The sequence below is a fragment of the Lactuca saligna genome, chromosome 8 (assembly GCF_052625555.1).
Source record: "Lactuca saligna cultivar CGN05327 chromosome 8, ASM5262555v1, whole genome shotgun sequence".
NCBI lineage: Eukaryota > Viridiplantae > Streptophyta > Magnoliopsida > Asterales > Asteraceae > Lactuca > Lactuca saligna.
Genome location: NC_136424.1, coordinates 18,736,580 through 18,761,045, shown reverse-complemented (window position 1 = coordinate 18,761,045; position 24,466 = coordinate 18,736,580). Strand labels below are relative to the sequence as shown.

Sequence of the window (24,466 nt, the reverse complement as noted above, 5' to 3'; positions counted from 1 at the left end):
TTTCTTTAAAAATTCATAACTTATTCATACGATGTCCGATTTGAGCGTTCTTTTTATGCATGTTTGTAGTTTAACGATATCTACGACTTTCATTTAGACACCTAAGATCGGAAAGTGTTTTATTGAAACTTTGCGTTTTTATGCAACTTCGTATTGCCGGTTTTTGTCGTAAAGTTTAGAATGATCATAACTTCTTCGTTATAACTCAGAATTTTGTGTTATTTATATGTTTGGAAATCTTAAGATGATCACTAACACATAGTGTACTCCAAATAGAGTTTTTGAATACTTCATTTTTCGATGATATTCTAATTCCCTTCTCAAAGAGGTTACAGGACTCGATTTTTACTGACTTGAAATAGTGGGTTGTTACATTTTTGATCTAATTGAAGATATTTATCAATTAATAAGATAATTGTTTCCTTATAAGATAATTGATTAATTATTTTGAGTAAATTGATAAATTGTTTTTCAAGAAATCATTAAACAAATCAAATATGGATAATTATGTAATTAAATGTTAGTTTAGATTATTTGTTATTTGATCCTTGTTGTTATGAAAAGTTTCATATTTTGCCCTTTAAGGTTTTATAGTTTAAATTTGAACCCAATAGTTTGGTAGTTTTGAAATTTAAATAGTTGAAACCCTAATGTTTTGAAAAAAAGGTTTCAAAACTTGCCCTCAAGTTTTGGAATTTAAAAGTCGATTAAAAGTTTAATTAGGAATGTTAAATTCTAAAACTCTTGTATCGTTTTGAAAAAGTTCAAATCACACCCTTATGGTTTTATTAATTAATTAAGGTGTATAATTAAAAGAGATTTAATAAATCCATAAAAGTTTAGGTTAACCTTTTAATTGAATTAAAAGTGTAATTGTTAAAGTTAACCATATAGTATTTTAAAAGTATAAAATAAACCCTATACTATATATAACATTAAAAGTCTAACATTATATATATGTATGAGTAAAAGTCAGTCTTACCGTTAGTAGGCCTCATTCACGAAGCTAGTTTATAAGGGGTGTTTAAGGAAATTACCTATAAAATGGTGATTGAATGGGTATCCACTCTTACCCACCGCACTCTTGACTAGTGGAGGGTCGTTAGCCGAACGGGTAGGATAGGACGAAACCTTCCATTATAAGTATAATAAAGTATAAAAGTAACTAAATGTTTTCATAAAATTCCCAATCTTAGTTACTTAGGCAAAAGTGAATTGATGCAATTCCATGAAATTACACTTTGTACCCTTGCGAAGACGTTAGTGGAGCGTGTGTGGTTAACCGGCACACTAAATGGTTCTAAGCAAAGGTAGCAAAGGGTGACTCAATGTTTGTCATAGTTCGGTGGAGCGTGTGTGGTTTACCGGCACATCGAATAGGTGATTGTAACATGTGAGGGCACCTTGTAAGTTTGCATGGTTATTCACACCCGCTTTGTGATCCTCGGCATCCCAGTCACAAACTAGAGGGGCATATCGAGATTCAAACATGCCATTGAAATTTCAATGAATCTCAAAGGATCTAGGAGTTTTCATACATTTAAAACTTAAATTTCTTTTTCGTGGTGGAAATTAGTGAATCGTCATTCACTTACCTTCAAATATACTTCAATTAGGGTTACGGCATCCCTCTCCCGAGTTGTAGAATATTGTGTTGGGTCCTATCCTTAGTATCTCATTTGGGTGATTTACTAAGGACTCAATCAATCAACTAACTTGAATTTGTTTCTCCCGTTTTGTAGATGTCAAAGTTCGACAACTATGGTCTTCCCAAATCCCGTGGAACAAGCCTTCCACATGAAGATGATATTCCACGATTTGATCGAGGAACAAGAGATCATACTTCACTTCCTCTACCTCCTCCTATTATTCTCCCTAACCCACAAGTTCAAAGGCTTGAAAAGTTCAAAATCACTCAATCCCTTTTGGCAAGTAAACATAAAGAAGGAAAGTCCGTGTGTGCACACGTCCTAAGGATGAAGTCACACATTGATAGATTAAGAATGTTGGGATCCGTTGTCTGTGAGGAAATGGCTGTTGATTGGGTTCTTCAGTCACTTCCCAACTCATATAGTGAGTTCATAAGAGAGTACTATATGATGAACTACGACGTGACCCTTATAGATCTCACCTATATGCTTATTGCTGCTGAATCTGCAATGATTTGGTGCAATAGAAAAGCAAAGTTGATTGGTGAATCTGCCTTCGAGACCTCTATGGATATAGACAATGGCAATGAAAGACATGATATGATTGAAAAGTTTGATCATAAGAGAAAGGCGATGTCTGAAGTAGTTCCATGTCCTGTTCCAAAAGAGTCGATTTGCTTTTATTGCTAAGAGAAGGGGCATTGGAGACGAAGCTGCCCCATTTACCTAAGAGATCTAAGAGATGGGAGAGTCGAAACGTATGACTCTAATTTAGGTAAAATCCATTGACTAACTCTTTTAAGCTTCATTCTAGATTCTTAATACATAATGTGATAAGATTACAATTGATGTTTTGTAGGATCGAAGAAAAGAAAGGAAGCTTAAGGGAAGAAGTGAGCAGAATCTAACCGTGAAGAAATGGTTTTCGATCGCATTACTTGAAGATTAGATTCTAGAGCCAATACTTAGAGTTAGAATTAGATTGCTAAGAAAAATGTATTAGCATAGTTTTTCAATGAATTGCATTGTAAGGACAAAAATTTTCTGCAATAAAATAATTTTGATTTTAAATTTTATTTATTTATCCTTACAATGGCGTGTACGAAAAAAAAATTGATGTTAAAATGTTTATATTATTAGCAATAATGAATTTGGTTCTTATTATGTTATTTATGGAAAGTCGAGAATTTACCAAATAGGGAGAGTTTCTCATCGCCCAAGTTTCAATTGGACCGAAACTTGGAATCATGCATCTTGGTTGCACGATGAATGAGAAATTTCATATTTGGAAATTAGACTAATTCATTGACAAAGTGTCAAGTGAAGGACTAGGAGATCAAGTACACAAAGTTGCATATTGATCAAGTCCGCCATAAGAGTAACCAAGATATTCGTAAATATGATTATACTTATAAGATTAAGTGTAATTAGGAATTGATTAAAAAGGTTTAAATCAATAGCAAAACGAATAAGAAGAATCAAGAAGGCAGAAAGATAAAAGTTTCTCCATTTTAAGAAGAATGGAGAGTAGCTTTTATGCTTTATGATAAGTCTTAATGATTAAGAACCATATCTCAATTGATCCTCTAAGTGAGTCTTACTACAATTGTATGTCTAAGAAGAGGAATCAAGAATTGACGAAATGGTTAAATCAATAAGTCAATCATACTTCGTTCCAAAACAAGTCTTAAAGTTAAGATTGTGACATTGAGTGAAAAAGTATTAAAAAGGTTTATAACATTCATTAAATGTGGTAAGTTGTGATGTCTTGAATAAGACAAAGACCAACTTGGACCAATTTATGAAGTGTTTTGATAAAAGCTACATTAACTCTTGAATATTTGTTTGTCAAGAAATGGTTAATGAGAAGAGAATCTTATATGTCAAGGAGTCAATGGGAGTCTTAATGGTCTTGAAAGGTTTCAAGAACAAATCAAATAAACCTTAACGATCATCACTAGCACACGAGTTAAGGTTTACAACCTATCGTGTTGACAATATTTTGATTATGTGCTTTATTATGCATGTGAGTTCTATGAGTTCTCATTTTGAACGCATAAAAGGCAAAGCACCTTAATCAATGAAAGGTACATTGATAGGAAAGGGTGAGCTGCTTAACTACTTTGAAGACATGGTGGGCAGCTGTGCTAACATAAAGGCAAGAAATCAAGATTAAGAAAGTTCGGTCCATATGAGTTTGAATTTGTCGTAAACTTTGGTTTTAACAAATTCACATGGATAGGAACACATACACCATTTAAAATCTAAGTGTCATAAGATTTCCTCCTTCATGAAAATGATTGTGAGGAAATGCTTTCACTAAGAAAGATTTTAAGAAGATAGTGATTGAAAAAGTGCATTCTCGAATTCAATTATGGTTACGGTATCCCTTTCCATAATTTGAATTGTGAAGTTTGGCAATTAGTCTTAAGTGTTTAGATACACATATGAACTATCGAAGGCAAAGGTGTATAAGTTCAAGAAGCCTTGATAAAAGATTATCAAAGCACTAAGTAATAGAAACATGGACTTAAGAAATTCAATAGGTATTGTTTTTCTAAAAGTTAAAATGTTTATGAATACATGTCAAAGCTAGTGGGAGCATAAGTGTTATGTTTTATAATAATCATCATGATAGTGGGAGCATAAATGTTATGATTGTATGATTATTAAGGAAAGTATTGCAAGTTGGCAATATTAATTATAGAAAACAAGAGTCATATTTTGCAAAGTTGTAAGAGTTGAGAGGTTGTTTTGCTATAATTAAGGGAGAGAATATTATGCTTCATTTCAAATCTAAAGGCTTAGGTTGTGGAATGTTAATAGATTTAGTCAAAGGTATATAATGTGTTCTTAAAATTTCAATTATGATTACGGCATTCCTCTTCACAATTTGAATTTTGAGAACATAGCAAATAAAACATTATGCGTCGTGTCCCATACGCTTCGGGTATAGGATCGATTGCAAATGCTTTAATGTTTGACCATTCTAAAATTTTCCAAATGTCTAGCGCATTTAGAGGGAAAAGGGACTAGAATCGGTTTTGACTAAAATAATTAAACAACTATCAAAGGACAATCCAAAGTTCGACGAGAATTGGTCGCTTGTGAGTAGTTGGAAGTATAGTATTGGAAATTATGGAAATGTTTCCATATTGGATGGATCATATCGACATCATTACAAATAGAAAAGATTCTATTAAGAATGAGTTGTCATATGGAAATATGGAAGCGTGTCCATATTGGGAATTGAATATTAAAAAATCTATGACTAGATTAGAAACTTTTATGCAAAAGGATGTTCAAAGGAATGTACTTTGAGAGAGAGAGACATCATATCTAAGGAATTGTCTTGTAACAATCTCCGATAGAGGACTTTGTAATATCATTGGCAATAGTCTTTGTGACTTTGGTGCAGTGACATTACGAAAGGTTCGTTGCGTAAAGTGTTAGAATCTAGCATATTCTATAAGTAGCAAGAATTTGATATTCTTACACTTATGAAAAAGGATTTGGAGTTGTAAAATGAGAATGATTGGAAATGTGTTCAATTTGTCTATTTCACAAAAGTAAGAATCATAGGTAAACATTGTGTGCATGCTAGGTGCATGGGACAAGTGTAATAATTCAAGTAAGAAGTTGATTACCCGAAACGACAAATAATGAGTAATCAATATGGTGATAAATAAAAGGCGTTTTATTATACTCAAAGGTTTGAGGCCATATGGGATTAGTATTATTCTTGTGTTTCACCTTTGCATGTTTTGACTTCCAGAATAATTGAGTTTATTAAGAATAATCGAATTATTCGAACGGGCCACAATCATTCATACGTTGGAAGTAGGTATGAATAAAGATTGTCATGAATTGGTGTGTAGATTGTCTAAAAGAGTATTAGACATAAGCAAATGTTTGCTGCAACGTTCATGAGTGCTTATGAATGTGATTTGAGCATTGGATTAAACCCACGCTCACTTGGATCACTCCATGAATTGTATCACGAGTGATTGGTGAGACGATAACATCTTATATTCTTGAAACCGAGATGTGTGCGTTGTATCTTGCGAATCGGTTACACATTGATATTATGTAAACGCACTAGTAACTTGGTGTTATAAAACATATTGTTGTGTGTGATTTGGTTAGTGAGTGCAAGCAAGCATTGTATCAAAGTTTATCCGTTCCTTTTATTCAAAGTAGGATAAAGGCGATATCTTTGGGCCCTTCGATGGTTTAATGATGACAAACGTAAATGCTCGGTCGGGCTAGGGCTAATTTGATTTGTTCAATTAGTCAGTCGTCATAAATCGGGAATCGAGATATAGTACAAAGAGAATGATTTGAAATCATATCTCATATGATATCTAGAATGGAGGAATATATGATCCCTTATCTAAGGACACACATATTTGATATGATCAGAGTTGACAGCGGCTTTGGAAAGCTACGATTGCAAATCAGGATCCAAAGTCATACGCAGAATAGTTGTTAGACTTATCCAAGTGGGAGACTGTTGGATTAGTGTCTAAGTCCATAACTATTTTGGTATGTACTTGACCCGATGGTGCATGGTCCTTTTGGGTTGCCTTCACCAAAGCAACTTGATTGGAGAAATAAATAAAGAGAGAGAGGTTATTATGATTTATTAATATGTTATAAGAATAATATATTAAAGGAGAAATCATATTTGTTTAATTAATATTGGTTAATAATTAATTAAGAATTAATTTTGTGATCAAATGTAATTAATTAAACTAGAGGGGCTGAATTGTAATTATGTGATAGTTACAAAATAGGGCAATGGTTATCCTTGTTAAAGGATGGACGAATTCAAGGATAAGGATATCCTTGAAATCGTTCAAGGCCAAGAGATAAGGGTTTTTCTAAGACTTATCTTATGGTTGCTTGATGGGCAAGTAACTAGATAAGGATAAGGACTGAAACCCTAATCCCAACCCTATATAAAGACCCCTAAGGCCTTAGAATTCGTGCACTTGATCCCTAGAGCATCTAAGGATGAATTCCTACCAATTTCCTCTCTCTTTATACCTTCTCCACTTGCTTATGGTGTTTGTAAGCCATTAGAGGAGTGACACTTGTGACTCTCAGCCTTCCAAAGTCAATTCAAGGAGGAATTGGGATTGTTATTACTACATAACAATCAAGGTATGTTCTTAAACCTAATTATATGTCAATATTGATTTCCATATGCTAGAATTAGGATTTATAGTCTTGGATTCAAAGCATGTACAATAGAGAAACCTAGATCCAAGCATTAGGGTTTGTATGAGCACATAGGATGTCTTATGACCAAAACCCATCAGAAAGTGGGTCCAAACCCGGACCAGATGGACCCGGACCCGGAAAACCCGGAACCGGTTAACGGGATTTTATAGAACCGGAAATCGGACCGGTATATAGGAACCGGTTCCGGGTAAAGTGGGTCTAGAACCGGAAAACCCGGAAACATCAAAGTGGGTAGGTTGGAATCGGATAAAGTGGGTTTAGACCCGGAAAAACGGAATTTTTTGGTAATTACTTACTACTTAATGGGTTGAATTTTGAAAATTTTCATATTTATATCCCGACTTTGGGGGGCTGTAACTCATTGAGTAAGAAACCAAAATTAACATAATTATAGTCTAAAATCATGTACAAACTCTAAAATACACTCTGGAAAAAAACCGTATGTCAATCCGACTTTAAACAAATGAGATATGCATGTGTTAACATTTTCATAGAATACAAATTACAAAAACAAATAGCTGAAAAGTTGTAAATTTTCAGTTTTGATATCCCGACTTCAGAGGATTGTAAATCGATGAATATTAAACCAAAAATGACAAAATTATAGTCTAAACTCATGTACAAACTGTAAACTACAAGTTGGAAAAAACCACATGTGAATCGGTCTTTAAACGAATTAGATATGCATGTTTTAAAACTTTCACCGAATACAAAAAAAAAAAAAAAAAAAAAAAACAGAAAACCAAAAACTTCCAGCTTTGATATCTCGACTTTGGGGGAGTCTAAGTCAACGAATTTAAAACTAAAAATGGCAAATTTATAGTCTAAAATCATGTATAAACTCTGAACTATATGTTGAAAAAAACCACATGTCAATCCGAATTCAAACGAATTAGATATGAATGTTTTAAAACTTTCACCGAATACAAAAAAAACTAAAAAACTAAAAACTTCCAGCTTTGATATCTGGACTTTGGAGGAGTGTAAGTCAATGAATATAAAACCAAAAATGACAAAATTATATTCTAAAATCATGTACAGACTCTAAACTACATATTGGAAAAAACCGGATATCAATCGGAGTTGAAACGAATGAGATATGCATCTTTTAAGCATTTCAAAAAAATCGGTTCCGACCCTAAAAGTGGTTCCGGTTCCAAACACCAGTTCCGGTTTTTAGACCCGATTTACCCGGACCCGATGGACCCAAACCCGAATTACCCAGAACGCGGATAAAGCCAATTTTTAAACCCGGAACCGGAACCGGTTCTATATATTCCAGTTCTAACAGTTCCGGTTCCGGTCTGATTCCGATTCCAGTCCGGTTTTCCGGTTATAAATCTCATCCCTAGGAAGTAGCGCCGACGAGCCTTAACTTTTCCCTCTATTCATTTGTCTGCTTGCAGAGTGCAGACGTTCGTCCCTTGCCCGTTCAACAAATGACGATAGGATGTGATTTAAACCTAATCCCTTGTAAAATCTTTTTAAAATAGCAAAAATACCCTCACTATTAAGCCTTTCGCCATCGATTATTTTTGGATGATCAGTGAGGGTTTCCGAACACGATCTTAAAGCGTCAATACCCTGTAGGATGCTAGGGCTTTATCGGGTGGGAGATTGAGGAAGACACGCTTATTTATTTAGGTTATAAGTGAATACCATGATTATAAGGATTATTTTTTGAAGTTACTAATCAAATTACTAAATTACCCTTATTTATTTATTTTATTATTTAATTTTGATTAGCCACATTGATGCATACAATAACACAATAATTACTTTGAATACCTGAACCTATATATATATATATATATATATATATATATATATATATATATATATATATATATAGGCTTAGGTTATTTTATTTAAACTAATTATTGTGTTATTGTATGCATAAATGTGGGCCAATCATTTTACTTATTTTAAGAAAGTGATTAATACATATTATTAAATTAAAGATAATTAAAAAATACCATCTAATTTCATTATAAGGGTATTTTAGACAATTGAGATAAACTTAAAAAAGAAAAATTCCATATTTTTTTTGGGATAATTTGCTCTCTTGATTTCAAAATTCTAATTTTTTTAATTATTTTAATTTTAATTATAACATAATTTTTATAATTAAACACGATTTTATTTTGTTAGAATGTTATTCTCTTAGAATTATATTCTCTAGGAATTTCAGGATATATATTCTCTATTAGAATGATATTCTATTAGAATGCCAACACCGACTAATAATAAATTTTCGGATACAACTTCAAATTTTTCATTACATTCTTAAAAATGTAAAAACTTTATATAATAGTCTATGACAATGAAATACTCACTAATGACAAACAAAACCATGTATATTATTTGAGCTGAATATTCTAGCATAATATATTATTACATATGCTCCTATCATTCTATTGTAGATTATTCTATCAGAAGAATAGCTCTTTCCTTTTTGAAGACCAGTGACAATTATTCAACCATTATCTAATCTTCAAACCCTTGATCATCAATGAAATTAGACATTTTACGAAAATAACTGCCATGAATCAAATTATGTAATAATAATATTCTATGAGAATGCTTTTGCATGACAAATAAATAACACAAAATTTTAGTAAATCTGACAGAATGAATACCACATGGTATGGTCGGATTATTTTTCAGGAACTTCCACAAACACCTGTCATGCATCATAATAAACTCTATGACAAATTTCACCAAAAGATTGTTAATTTGCAAATTCTAACAGACCTGAAGTGAAAATAACATAAATTGCAAGTATGTAAGCTACCTTGCTTCTATGATTCGATAGTAGGCTACAAAACTTCATAATATATATATATATATATCAATCAAATCATATGTTGCAATCATCTCCCATTTCCCTGAATACATGAATGATACAACTTTTTTGGATTTCTTACATCTTTCTTCTTGCCCTAATCACAACCGAAACAGGACTTTCCAACACCAGCTGACCAACAAAATGCATTTTTTAGCCATGCTTTACTTCAAGATTTACATTTTCAAGGCTGGTCAAGAGGGATATATAGACGTGCACACACATACACACCAGAGATGAAGATTGCGTAGCATGTAAGGAGAAACATCCCTTATGGTAGCTACATCTTTCTATTATGAGTATGTTCAGAAGAGCAATAACACTTGGGATTCAAAGAGATAAAAGTGTTACAGGGAACAACTGATTAAACTCTTGTACAAAATCATTTTCAAATCAGTATACATAAAAGCTGATGTGTACACCTCAATTCAGTGAATGTTTTATTGAGAAGACAAGGAATGAAAATACACATATACCCTAGTAGTACCATGTCTTGAATTGATAAATGATAACCATGAGGCATATCCATCTTGACATATGGACTCCCATACCATGTGTACCTTTAGGATTTTGACGAAGGAGTGGAAGTTAGAAACGCAGAAACAAAGATGATGACTTCTGGCAAGGATCCGTGGGTCTATGACAACATATTTCAAATGAGTGGAGATTTATACCAATTTTGAAATCAGAAGTAGAGATTTGACAGCAAAAGTCAATTGAATCCACTAAGTAACAACGAAATTGAAATTACCTCGAGGAGATCGAATAAATTAGGTTGTTGGGCTTCAATTTGAAGAAGCTAATTGCAGATCACAGAAAATCTTCGGATTCTTGTTGGATTGAATCGATACTGGAGCTGCCAATGATCTCTACAACTTTAGAGCTTGACCTTTCTTCACCTTTCATCTGAGCTTTGATTGATTGTAAAAGGTCGATGTTTTTGTCTAGGGTTTTAAAGCGGTAAATGTAAACGAATTTGCCTCAATTAAAAGGTTTATGATTTGAATAATTAATTACCAAAATTAATTAAAAGCTAAGATTACAATTTTACCCCTATCTAGGTTTTTAAAATGATTGGTCCACATTTATGCATACAATAACAATATAATTACTTTAAACACCTGAACCTATCTCTATCTATCTCTCTCTCTCTCTCTCTATATATATATATATATATATATAATATTATATTATATGATATATATAAATTTATATACTAACTCGATTAATATCCTTCCAATGTGGTCCATCAACCATCCCGATTGCTACACGCCTCAAATAATGTTGCTTCCCAAGTTCCACAGTCGTGCCTTTAGGATTAATAAGCGCCCACCTACCAGTCGACGAATTTATTTCCTTGAGCAGGGACGCCCAGATAAACAAATGTTGCATGTTAGAAAAAAAAATCATTTTGTACAATTAATTATCCAACACTTTTTGTAATATAAAATAAGGGATGTGTGTTACCTCATAGAGTAACCATCTAGAGCCAAAACCAAGCAAACTTGAACAAAATTCACAATTCATCTCAATACCTCTTAAAAGTCTATGCTCCACAAATATCGCTCCCATGTTCTTTCCCCACAATTTCCAAAATTCATCATCACAATCTACATAACTGTCAAATAGTAATGGTCTTTTTGCTACATTATTGGACTTCTGCGGTTTTTTCCCATTTCTGTTCTTCAATGGTTCCGTCGACGGAACCTACAAAATCAATATGTTAATTAATTTGGAACGATTATATAGTATATAAATAGAAATTACTTAATTTTATACTTGTGTGTAAGGCTCCCTACAAAATTTCGATTTCATTTTTATCCACCCTTTAAACGGTGTAACTGTGTTATCCTTAAATTCAACAAGAGACGGTGGCGTGTGCACATACGTATGGCCTAACTCGGGATACAAACTACGAAAAAATGCTTCCCTCGCATCCACATTTTCCATATCGTTCACACCAAATTGTTTATCTTTTTCCTCAATTATCCATTCTCTTCCTAAAGTGCTCGATTGTGGTTTTCAATTCAGTAACAACACCCAATAACTTGACTATTTTACTGTCTTCTACAAGTATGTGGTATGTTTTCTGAAAATGAGAGGCTGAGGTGTAATCTGCTCCTCGAAAATGAGAACCTGAGGTGTAGTCTGCTACCTGAAACTGAGACGGGTGAGGTGATGGAGACTGCTGCTTATGAGGACTCTATTGTTGCGGTGATGGAGATCACTCCTTAAGAGGACTCTGTTGTTGCGGTGGCGACTGCACTTTGTTTAGAGTCCAACTTACATAACGCACAAAGAATGGCAAACTGATCTCAATAGGCGTTGGTTCAAAAACACGTGGGATGTTATTTTCATGCAAAATAAAAAAAAAATCTAGGTATATAAAATTGTTGTAATATTTAAATATATATGATTAATATAAGGAATGTATAACTATACCACTAAAACGTCTAATATATGTAAACATTGCTCGAGAGATAATTGTGTTTTTATTCTCCATGCTCTCATTCTTGGAATTTCATTTTCGGTTTGATGCGCAAACCTCAAAGCTTCTGGAAATGTCTCCAAAATCCATACCTAGTATTACGACAAAAAATTATGCTTTGTCCAAACTTATAAGCACTTAAAAAATATAAGTAATTACACCTAAAACTAACCTTAGCTGAAAGCTGAAAACTGGTCATCGTATACTTCATCATCTTCACGTAACCCACACTCTCATTATCTCGTAAATATCTATAGATTTGACCAAACCCTAATCGTAATTGTGTTTCACTATAGCTCCACAAATACGCACCCCACACAAACCTGTCGTACTCATTATAATTAATATAAATCATCAAATATTTATAAATAAATAATAAATAATAAATTTAATACCTGTTCCAATTATATTGACTATCGGCTAGCTCATACACTGTCGGCGGAATGCACGTATTGTCGTTTCGTCCTATGAGACTCGTCAACAAAAACACCATTTGCATAACCATTACCGCATCCTCATCGCTACACATCGAGAATGCTGACCATTTTATGTAGTCTTCTAAATCTTTCAGCCGTAAATCTTCATCTCTCACATTAGGGAACAACCGATTCCTTAATGCTGAACTTGTGCTGACTTTTGTATTTATTATATCAACATACGATCCAAATCTTAAACTGGTAATCAAACAAAATTCCGTTTTACCGTATTCAACCACCCTGCCTTGTAACTCGAACCGAAACCTCCCAACCTTGGCTACCTCTACATCATGAACCTCATGCAACATCATTAAATGACAAAGCATCAGGTCACCATGCGGGATGGGGATACTAATGAAGATCCCAAAAGTTGTCTCTCGAAATAATTCAAGTCGCCTAGTATTTAGTTTTGTAATGTACTTTTTCAACACAGTCCCAACGCTCCTCTAAAAGTACATTCTGCAGCCCATCCACGCAAACTATGCTGCAAAAGATAAAACATATATGCCAAAATTTTAAAAACAATACTGAAAAGTAACTTTAAATAGCATCGTACTTTTATTTTTATAGTATTGCACTTATATATTGTTTCTTTTTAACAATTTTATGCAACAAAATGTCCCTTTTTATAACAAATTTACGGAATTTTACAAAAATGGTTCCATATATATTATAAAATTGACATAAATGGTCAATTTTAATAATTATTATAGAAAATTTCAATGTTTTTTTTTTTTTTTTTTTTCAAATTACATAAATAATTGAAAATGATCTTAATATTCAATGGTACATTTTAAGAGATAATAATTATAGAAAATTTCAATGTTTTTTTTTAAATTACATAAATAATTGGAAATGATCTCAATATTCAATGATCCAAGATAATAATCCATTTTAAAAGATGATAATTATTAATAAATCGAAAAGAAAAAAAAAGGTTCTGCAGAGACCATTGTCGTTCCGCAGAGGGCTCCTCTACGGCTCTGTTCTTGAGCAGATGGCCTCTACTGATCTGTTCATGACGAAAAACAGTGGATAAATCGATTTCATTTCTTCGATTCCAGTCCTTCCACCCTAACAAACATACATGTTTATATATAATTATCGATTTCCAATTCATATATATAATCAATTTCAACTTCGAAGTTTATACAAAGATTAGGAAAAAAAATTGAAATATTACTTGAGTTCCATATCAATCGGATAACACATCGGAGAGTGCATCTGCTCCACGAATCGAGCTCACCGTGACATTTTTGTTTCCGTTCGACGTCTGCGAATCGACTGCCCTAGCCTCCTTCTGCGGAGTTGTGTAAAGAAAGGGGTATTTTCGTGTGAAATCCGCAGAAAACTCGATTCCACGTCAAATCCGCAAAGGTGGGGAGGATCCGCAGTCCGCAGAGTGCTCTGTTTTACAAAACTTAAATTTTCTTGATTATTTTCTTTAAACCGCCCCATTTTTCGTTGTTTTTCGAAATTTCTAGAATTTAAATCATGGAGATGGGTTGGTTGACACTCATAGGTTCTAACTTCTAAAACCCCCGTCCCCCTCTTTCTCTCGATTTCTATTTGGTCTCCCTACTTCCTCTCAATCTAGGGTTTTAGCAACCCATTACCATGTATCTCTACAATCTCACCCTCCAATAAGCCACCGGCATCGTATGTGCCATCAACGGCAGCTTCTCCGGCGGTAACAAATCCCAAGAAATAGTCGTCGCCCGTGGAAAAGTCCTTGAACTCCCGCGCCCCGACGAAAACGGTAAGATCCAAACTATTCTCTCCGTTGATGTTTTTGGTGCTATTAGATCCCTAGCTCAGTTTAGGTTAACCGGTGCCCAAAACGACTACATCGTTGTCGGCTCCGACTCTGGTCGCATCGTCATTCTCGAATATAACAAGGAGAAAAATGTGTTCGACAAAATTCATCAGGAAACTTTCGGGAAATCTGGAAGTCGTAGAATCGTCCCTGGGCAGTATTTAGCAAGTGACCCAAAAGGTCGCGCTGCTTGGTGCTTGTGAAAAGCAAAAGCTCGTTTATGTTCTTAACAGAGATACGGCTGCTAGGTTAACTATTTCTTCGCCATTAGAGGCACACAAGTCACACACAATTACTTACTCGATCGTGGGGGTTGATTGTGGGTTCGATACTCCTATATTTGCTGCTATAGAGTTGAATTATTCAGAGGCTGACCAGGATTCCACCGGTCAAGCTGCAAACTAGGCTCAAAAACATCTTACCTTCTATGAACTAGATTTGGGGCTTAATCATGTTTCAAGGAAATGGTCTGAGCAAGTTGATAATGGTGCTAACATGCTGGTAACTGTCTCTGGTGGTGGTGATGGTCCAAGTGGTGCTCTTGTTTGTGCTGAAAATTTCGTCATCTACAAGAATCAAGGTCATCCAGATGTTCGGGCAGTGATTCCTAGAAAGGCAGATCTTCCTGCTGAACGTGGGGTTCTTATAGTTTCAGCCACTATGCACAAACAAAAGTCAATGTTCTTCTTCTCCAAACCGAGTATGGGGATGTCTTCAAGGTCACACTTGATCATGATAACGAAAGAGTTACAGAGTTAAAAATAAAGTATTTTGATACCATACCCGTCTCATCTTCAATGTGTGCCCTGAAACTAGGGTTTCTATTTGCTGCATCAGAATTTGGGAATCATGCTTTGTATCAATTCCAAGCTGTTGGAGCTGACCCTGATGTAGAGACGTGCTATGCTTTGTTTGTCTAGTAGACCATGGTTAGGTTATGTTCACCAGGGTCACTTTCTTTTAACCCCTCTTTCATATGAAACCCTAGAATATGCAGCTTCTTTTTCATCCGATCAATGTGCTGAAGGTGTTGTTGCGGTTGCTGGTGATGCTTTAAGGGTTTTCACAATCGAAAGATTAGGTGAAACTTTTAATGAAACTGCTATTCCCTTAAGGTACACTCCAAGAAAATTTGTGTTTCATCCTAAAAAGAAACTTTTGGTGACAATTGAAAGTGATCAAGGGGCGTTTCCGGCAGAATTACGTGAAAGTGCGAAAAAGGAGTGTTTTGAAGCAGCGGGTCAAGGGCAAAATGGTAAAATGGAGATTGAAAACGGTAATGATGATGAAGATAAAGACGACCCGTTATCCGATGAGCAATACGGGTACCCGAAAGCTGAAGCGGATAAATGGGTATCTTGTATTAGGGTTCTTGACCCAAAGTCAACTGAAACTACTTGTTTATTGGAGCTTCAAGATGATGAAGCAGCTTTTAGTCTTTGTACTGTGAATTTTCATGATAAGGAGTATGGGACACTTTTAGCTGTGGGGACAGCAAAGGGTTTGCAGTTTTGGCCTAAAAAATCTTTAGTTGCTGGATATATTCATATTTATAGATTTGTAAAAGATGGAAGATCACTTGAACTTTTACATAAAACACAAGTTGATGGGGTCCCACTTGCTTTGTGTCAGTTTCAAGGAAGATTGCTTGCTGGAATCGGATCTATTCTCAGGCTTTATGATTAAGGGAAAAGAAGACTGCTTAGAAAATGTGAAACAAGTTGTTTCCAAACACAATCAATTCCATTCATACGTACCGTGATCGAATCTATGTGGGAGACATTCAAGAGGTTTCTTGTTCAACTTTATCTATTTATTTATTTTTATTTTTTTCTGACATATGAATGTTTCTTTTGTTTTTCTTTATGTTTCAGTCATTTCACTATTGCAAATACAGATGCGATGAAAACCAGCTGTATGTATTTGCTGATGACTCTGTTCCAAGGTGGCTAACAGCAGCATACCATGTGGACTTTGACACCATGGCAGGTGCAGACAAATTTGGGAACATTTACTTTGTTTGTTTGCCACAAGATGTTTCAGATGAGATTGAAGAAGATCCAACTGGTGGGAAGATTAAATGGGAACAAGGGAAGCTTAGGGTGCGTTTGGTTGTGGAAAACTGTTTTCATTTTCTTAGAAAAGGTTTTCAGAAAATAGAGTTGAGTTTTAAGTTTTAGTTTTCAATGAAAATTTTAGAAAACGCTTTTGGTTGGAAGTGGTGGAGTTTTCATTTTCCACCTTATAAATTTGGAAAACTGTAAAACTTGCTTTTCTAACTTACATATAATTTGGAAAACTGAAAATTTTCATTTTCTTAGAAAATTTTGGAAAACTGAACGAACCAAACGTGTTTTCAAAATTTCCATTTTTCTTGGAAAATTTTCCACAACCAAACGCACCCTTAATGGAGCCCCGAATAAAGTTGAGGAGATTGTTCAATTTCATGTTGGTGATGTGGTCACGTGTTTGCAGAAAGCATCTTTGATTCCAGGTGGAGTGGAGTGTGTCATGTATGGAACTGTCATGGGTAGTCTAGGGGCATTATTGGCATTTAGCTCGCGTGATGATGTGGACTTCTTTTCACATTTGGAGATGCATATGAGAGAGGAGCATCCACCTTTGTGGGGGAGAGACCATATGGCATATAGATCTGCTTATTTTCCTGTAAAGGTAATCATTTTAATTTTTATTTATAATTATAAAAAATAGAGTAAATTACATTTTAGGTCCCTGTTCCAAGTAAAATGACACTATTTTTGGGACCATAATTGCAAAAGTCAGATATATCCGGGGACCAAAAATAGTCATTTTACTACAAAGGAAAGAAACACTCAAAACGTTACTCTATAAAGTATATGTTTATGTTTGTGACACCATAAAATGTGGGATTATTTGTGCAGGATGTGATTGATGGAGACCTGTGTGAACAATTTCCGACATTGCCCTTGGATATACAGGAAAATTGGTGATGAGTTGGACAGGACTCCAGGAGAAGTTTTGAAGAAATTGGAAGAAGTTAGAAATAAGATTGTTAAGATAAAGGTAATGCTAAAGCTGATGGTATTGATGTTAAGCTAAATAGGTATATTTGTCTTTTTTATACAATCTGGTGACTGAACCTGGGTTTTAATGCATGCAGATGAGATATGAGTGCCAAAAGCATAGGGTGACTATACGATTTTAAATTGGAATTGACTTTGACTTCGTTATAGAATTTACTAATTGTAATTATACAGATGTTTTTCTGGAATTTACTAATTGTTTGTGAATCCTTGTAGAATGTGACTTATTTTAGTTCTGTGTTTTGGTTACTTGTTCCGTTGCTTAAGATTTTGGCTCTGTAGTGAAGTACTTTATCTGTACCACTTTTTTTTTTTTAACTTTTTGAATGGTGATTATTTACTTACCTCTGGAATGGCTCATATCTGCTTAATTGTTGCTGTAATGGGTGAAAGTGTCAACAAAGTTTGATATGGAATTGAGAAGTTATTAAAACCATGATTCCAGCTTAAATCATAATAATATTTGGAAATAATTACAAAAAGAAAAATAATTCCATGAATGATTTTATATGAGAGACTAAGTAAAATACACATTTGTATATGCTGAACAAGGTATGGTAATTGGTTGTTATGTTAAGAGTAGCTTTGATGGAAAAGAGTAAAAGTATATGTTACCATGATCAATTGTATGGTATCGAAACCTACATGATGTAATAAGTATGTGCAGATTATATTATGTTAACAAGTAACGATTACATCTGATAAGTCCTGGTATTAATTTTCAACTTTCATTATGTATAAAAAAGTTGGTGTAAATGAATTTGTATATTAAGATATCATATTTTTCATATGTATGAGTTGGGCTTAAGATGTAAATGCAAGTTAGGATCATTTATTTAATAGCAAAAAATTTACATTTGTTAGTTATGTTCAGGTTCATATTCAAAATGAAACTAAATTATACAATCAAACTATATAATAAACATGTTCATTTCTTAATATAGGTATAATCTTAACTAAAGATACATGTTTATTATGGACATTAGGTGTAAAACATGTGTATTACACGCAGAGGCGGATGCAGGAATTAGTAGTAGAGGTTGCACAATTTTTTTTTTCCGGTCAAACATAATATAAAACATTAAAAATAAAATCCGTTCAAACATAATATAAAACATCTAATACAAAATTTTTTTTTCTAGTTAAACATAATATAACAACGATCTATTAGAATTTAAATTTGTCCTCTTCGTGCAGACATCTTTCGAAACCGCTCCATTATTTTTTCATTCTCAACTTTCGCAAGTGTTTCGGTCTCGACATTACAAAGCAATGCGTCGTTCAAAAAATCATCGCCAATTTTGTTATGCAAGTTGGTCTTCAAGAGCTTCATCTTTGAAAAACATATTTCTACACTTGCGGTTGCTACGGGTAATATCAAAGTCAACTTTAAAAGCTTATAAATCAAAGGATAAGACCGATGCTTCCCCATACTAACCATCAAACGAGAAAGGTCGGAAATTCCTTTCAAATTAGGGAAGCGCTCATCTTTGATGCAAGAGTGATAAAATATCTCAAGTTGTCCTTCAAGGTCTATCATATCTGAATCATCAAAGTCATGCATGTATAACTTACCAAACTTCAATAACTTTGATTTGCCAAATTGTGCAAATGAATCACAAGGGCTCAAAGCACCCATGTATTCTAGTAATTGGATGCTTGTTTCACTAAATCGATCCCGATATTCTGTTAAGTTGCATATCTACCACCGTGTTGAAGATTTCAACCTCAAAATGAAACCTATTAGTCTTTGTAGTCCTACGTTTTCTCGCACCACTATACAACTCTTTCATATCTAAAGTATCAATTTCGTGTGTTTGACAAAAAGATGATACTTTTGGCAAAATGCTAGCAAACCCTATGTTTCTAAAAGATTGCAATGCCTACATTGTCCCTCTAACCATCGAAGCCGCTTCTAAAATGTCTAGATCTTTTCTTTGAAGTTGCTTTGACAATTTACCCGTGAGGTGTAAAATGTCATACATCACATGTAAGTAAAACACGAACTCATATGATTTAAAATATGCTAAGATTCCAGATGCTTGTTGACGGTTTGCCAATGACCCTCCCTCCTCTTTCACAAAACTTGTAAGTATGTTGAAATGTGAACCCCATCTTGTTTCTCTCGCTCGAACAAGTGTTGTCTCTTGATTTAACCCTCTTCCGGTTTCAAGTTCATCACTACACAAGCTTTTTTGCACCCTTTCTCTTGCTTGCTCTCGTAGTAAGTCTTTTCTTTTACACGAGGCACAAACAACATTAACCACCAACAAAATTTGCTCAAAAAAGTCACTAACACCATCATGCTTCTTTGCTACAACCATAACTACTAATTGAAGCTGGTGTGCAAAACAATGTACATAAAAAGTCGTGTCATTCCCTTGTAATATCAAAGCTTTCAAACCATTGAATTCCCCCTGCATATTGCTAGCCCCATTGGAACCTTGTCCTCTTATCTATTAAAATTTAAAACAATTAATGTGTGTGTGTGTATATATATATATATATATATATATATATATATATATATATATATATATATATATATATATATATATATATATATATATATAATTAAATTGAAATAACAAAAAAGTAAAGAATAAATTACCTGACTAAAACTCAACTTATTACTTGTAAGTACTTCATTTATGGCGTTTTTGAGTGTCAAAGAAGATGTATCCTTCACGTGCACTAGTCCTATGAATCTTTCTTTCACAAAGCCAAGACTATCGACATAACGCAAAACAATAGTCATTTGTTCCTTTTTTGAAACATCACTAGATTCATCAATTAGTAAAGCAAAAACATCTTGACCAATCTCTTCACAAATACTTAAAAGTACTTCTTGTGCAAAACATTGCACAAGTTCTTTTTGAATTTTAGGGGAAATAAGTTGATTGTTTTTAGGAGCATTTTTGAAAATATTGTTGAAAATATCTTCACTAGTCTCTCGAATGGCTTTTAACACTTCAATGTAAAGCCCTTTATTTTCTGAGTTAACCGACGTCATGACCATGAAACGGTAAACCGGTTTTCAATAAAAGTCTAACCACAATAATAGAAACACGTAATTGAGCTTTATATTTATGGTCCTCTACTTCGGTTTGCCTCCTCAAGACGATATTAATAGCTTGTTTTTTTCCTCATTAAAAACTCACACTTTTCTTTTGCTTTGTTGTGAAAACTATCAACACCACCCACATGAGTCCGAAATGCATCTTTTTTATTCCAAGTATCAAAACCTTGGGAAACAAATGCATCTCTCCCTCTTTTTTGTCCCATGAGGTCCCCACATAAATAACAATATAAACAATATGCACTATTTTTTTTTACACTATATTCCAACCAATCAAAGTCATCAAACCATGAAGGAACGAATCTTCTAAATCTATCACCTATTTTTTTTAGGAAACTTATGTTCCCTTACTTGACACGGTCCTTGAAGCAAATATGCTCTTCTTATATCATCTCTTATATTTGGTTTGTAACTTGTAATCAATGACCTATCCGTTGGGTCCTTTGGAAGATCTTTCAAGTCAACATTATCATTAGGTTGGTTAGAGCATGGTGTTTGTGGAGTTGCATTAGAAACCGAAGCAATTGATTGATTAGTGATTGGTGTTTGTGGAGTTGCATTAGGATTAGAAACGGAAGGGATTGATTGATTGGTGATTGGTATTTGGGAACATTCTTCACCACTTTCATTAGGATTAGGTCTTTGTCTTTTGGTAAAAAAAAACATTTAGTTTAACCTATAAAAACATAACAATTACACCTAATCAAACAACGACTTCAATAAAAACAAGTTGTTTTCACCTAATCAAACAATAAATTCAATAAAAACATAACAATTAGTTAATTACACCTAATCAAACAATGACTTCAATAAAACAAGTTGCTTTCACCTAATCAAACAATAAATTCAATAAAAACATAACAATTAGTCAATTACACCTAATTAAACAATGACTTCAATAAAACAAGTTGCATTCACCTAATCAAACAATAAATTCAATAAAAACATAACAATTACACCTAATCAAACAATGACTTCAATAAAACAAGTTGCTTTCACCTAATTAAACAATAAATTCAATAAAACATATCAATTTCACCTAATCAAACAATCAATTCAATAAAAAAACATAGCTATTGCAACTAAGCAAACAATATAACTTCAATAAAACAAATCAATTTCACCCAAGTCAATCAATAACTTCAAAAAACATATCAATTTCAAATATTTAAATGAATTGGTAGTAGAACTTACTTGTTTCATTGTTGTGTAGGGCTTTGAAGTTTGAACTTTGAAGTAGGTTTTGTTATTTGTCAACCAATAAACCAAAATAGTAGAAATTGAAAAAAGACAGAAAAGGGTCGATACTTGCTTCAAGTCTTCAAGAGAATTGTTGAAATTGATCAAGGATTGTGATTGATCCAACAATGAAATCGATCAAGGATGAACGATTGTGAGGTCACGAATCTGGCAAGGCACGATCGAAGGTCTAATGGTCGATTGGTCGAAGGATTTTTGGACGCAAATCAGGAAGTCGAGTAGTCTAATTTCGATTCTGTAATCGTGTTTTTTTTTCAACCGATAATACTCAATTAATTAGGATTGGGCAAATTTTTTTACAAGCAATTAGCCTGATTGCTAATTTATCCAATTAAGTTTTATTTTGGGCTTTGGGCAATTGGACTATTAGAAAATAATTGATTAAAACATTGGGAATTTGGGCTCGTTATTAATTTTTTCATTTGGTAATTGATACAGTGACAATATTTTTTTTTATGTAGTTGGCTAGTTGCACAAAATTTTTTTAGTAGTTGCACGATTTTTTTTACGTAGTGTGTGACAACCTGAAACTTCTGTCTCACACACTTAGCCATTTCAATCAAAGTTAAACATGTTTCGTTGACTTCTAGCATTGTTTGAGGGTTCGTTTAAGTGATTCTAAGCTTGAGTATGACCAAGGTCGAGTTTAGGAATGAGTCGGAGTGTTGAATAGTGAAAAATTGGGCCATACACACCTCTTGGAGGAGTGTACGACCGTACACACGGGTGTGCGGCTGCACACCCACTCCCTTGGCAACACACTCACTTTTGGGCAGCACCTTTACCCCTATATAAAGGGTAGCCCCCTTCCTTTCATTCCTTTAACACCTAGGCAACACTCAACATCATTTCCTCTCAATTTTCTCCAACTTTGAACCTTCCAAAGCTTCAAAAATGTGACTAATCCATTCCTTAGCTTGTTATACTTGAAGAACCTCTTGATCTAGGCCTTGAATCATGAAAGTCCCGTCATGTTCTTCATCTCGTTGAAGGAGTGCGGAAGCACACCCATGCTCGTGTGTGCGGACACATACCCATGTGTGCGGCAGCGCACACATGTGTACGGCAACACACTCATTTGTGCGACCATACACACACACACACACCATAGGACCACCAACCCATTTCTAAGACCCTAAACTTGTACTGCAACCAAGTATGGGCCTAGGATACTTCATGGATGCAAGTATGGACCTTGAAAACACCTTTAAGGTGGCCATACACCTCACTCATGCAATCCTTTGAGGTCCTAACACTTAGTGCAAGTAGTCCCAAGTTCTTAGAATGGTTCTTCGTCACATCTAGTGGTGAAATACCCTCATTTGACTCCTTAATGTGTCATTACTTGTTTATTAGGATCAAATCGTGTTCAAGGCTTCACTTGAACATTCCGCATTTCGTGTCGATCCTTCATTCAAATCACCCGAGGTGAGTTCATACCCCTACGCTTTTTCCGAGTTTTTCATGTTTTCAGGGGGGGGGGGGGATACAAGCAAAAGTACAAGGAAACCTGTGCTCAAAATATATTATTTTGTTTAAGATAATTATATTTTCAGTATACTTTTAACACGGAAAACAGTTTTACCAACCGATTAAGAAATCAACACGTAGAAACAACTTTCAAAACTAGAACAATGAACTTGTGAATTATATAGAAAAATGTATCATTTTATAAAGGATTCATGCAAATCATAAACAGGATTTTCGGTATTATTACTTGTAAATTTGTTAGGCTATGTTTGAGACACGTCCTTGGTAACACTCACCACAAAAAACAGAGTGGATGACTAGTACTCGTGACCTTAGTCTCTTGTAAGGAGAGCGTGACTGTTGTGTATAGATTCATACGGGACTGATAATCCCGCACCTCACTGCTAGCTACAGTTGGACCGGCAGGTCTGCGGGTGACAAAATCATTAAGGATATCGGCCGTTGCGGGCCATATCCAGTCAGTTATGGTTATGAAGCTCACAACCTAGATAACAAGAATTTACTTTTGTAATAATGAATCAAGTGAACTAACCTCAAAGTAATAACCGATTTAATTATTAGAGGGTATTAATAATAATACCTTCAGGACTTAGTTCATCACGGTTTTCTTTTGTTTAGTTTTATTTATGTAATAAGGCTAATATACCTCTCTGGGTGTAACCGGAGTTTTTTTTTTTTTTTTTTTTTAATAAAAAAGAAAAAAAGAAAACTGCTTTTATCAACCCGAGTATGGTAGATACTTGCAAACCTCAGTTTAAAACGGATAATCAACCATCAACCTTTAGGGAAAATATAGGATTTTCCCGGGATAAACCGGCTATTCAAAACGGATTCTTTTACAACCAACGGATATTCATATTCATTCCACGACACATTGGATTGTACATGTTCTGTACGAACCTGGAAGTCATGGAATGAATGGGTTTTCAAACACGCTTTTCATAAGAAAATATAGGATTTTCTTGAGGAATACTTTTCAAAAGGATTCAAAGAACACTTTTCCACCAAACAAAATGCTTATGAACTCACCAACGTTATGCTGATATTCTT

At 34.1% G+C, this 24,466-nt stretch overlaps 3 protein-coding genes and 1 pseudogene across 5 annotated transcripts; 1 reads left to right on the top strand and 3 right to left on the bottom strand.

The window, feature by feature from the left end:
- Positions 1-10,129: 10,129 nt before the first annotated feature.
- On the bottom strand, positions 10,130-14,003 carry LOC145009078 (uncharacterized). Of its 2 annotated transcripts, XM_078967738.1 has the most exons (8): positions 13,889-14,003; positions 13,656-13,779; positions 12,625-13,189; positions 12,402-12,552; positions 12,184-12,321; positions 11,209-11,448; positions 10,493-11,097; positions 10,130-10,378 (listed from the first exon to the last, which is right to left on the bottom strand). In XM_078967738.1, the coding sequence occupies exons 3-7, from the start codon at positions 13,029-13,031 to the stop codon at positions 10,951-10,953; spliced, it is 1,083 nt and encodes a 360-aa protein (XP_078823864.1). In that variant the 5' UTR covers positions 13,032-13,189; positions 13,656-13,779; positions 13,889-14,003; the 3' UTR covers positions 10,130-10,378; positions 10,493-10,950. The 2 variants fall into 2 exon arrangements, with proteins under 2 accessions (XP_078823864.1, XP_078823865.1); XM_078967739.1 differs by lacking the exon at positions 13,889-14,003 and having other exon boundaries at positions 13,656-13,784.
- Positions 14,004-14,279: 276 nt separating this feature from the next.
- Positions 14,280-17,930, top strand: LOC145009079 (spliceosome-associated protein 130 A-like; annotated as a pseudogene). Its single transcript, XR_013663736.1, has 5 exons — positions 14,280-16,311; positions 16,396-16,623; positions 16,997-17,194; positions 17,425-17,566; positions 17,664-17,930. The product of XR_013663736.1 is annotated as a spliceosome-associated protein 130 A-like (transcript).
- Positions 17,931-18,760: 830 nt separating this feature from the next.
- LOC145009450 (uncharacterized) lies at positions 18,761-19,225 on the bottom strand. The gene has a single exon (XM_078968142.1). The coding sequence runs from the start codon at positions 19,223-19,225 to the stop codon at positions 18,761-18,763; it is 465 nt and encodes a 154-aa protein (XP_078824268.1).
- A 244-nt stretch (positions 19,226-19,469) lies between these two features.
- Positions 19,470-20,599, bottom strand: LOC145009449 (uncharacterized). Its single transcript, XM_078968141.1, has 2 exons — positions 20,198-20,599; positions 19,470-20,042 (listed from the first exon to the last, which is right to left on the bottom strand). The coding sequence occupies exons 1-2, from the start codon at positions 20,597-20,599 to the stop codon at positions 19,470-19,472; spliced, it is 975 nt and encodes a 324-aa protein (XP_078824267.1).
- Between the last annotated feature and the right edge of the window lie 3,867 nt (positions 20,600-24,466).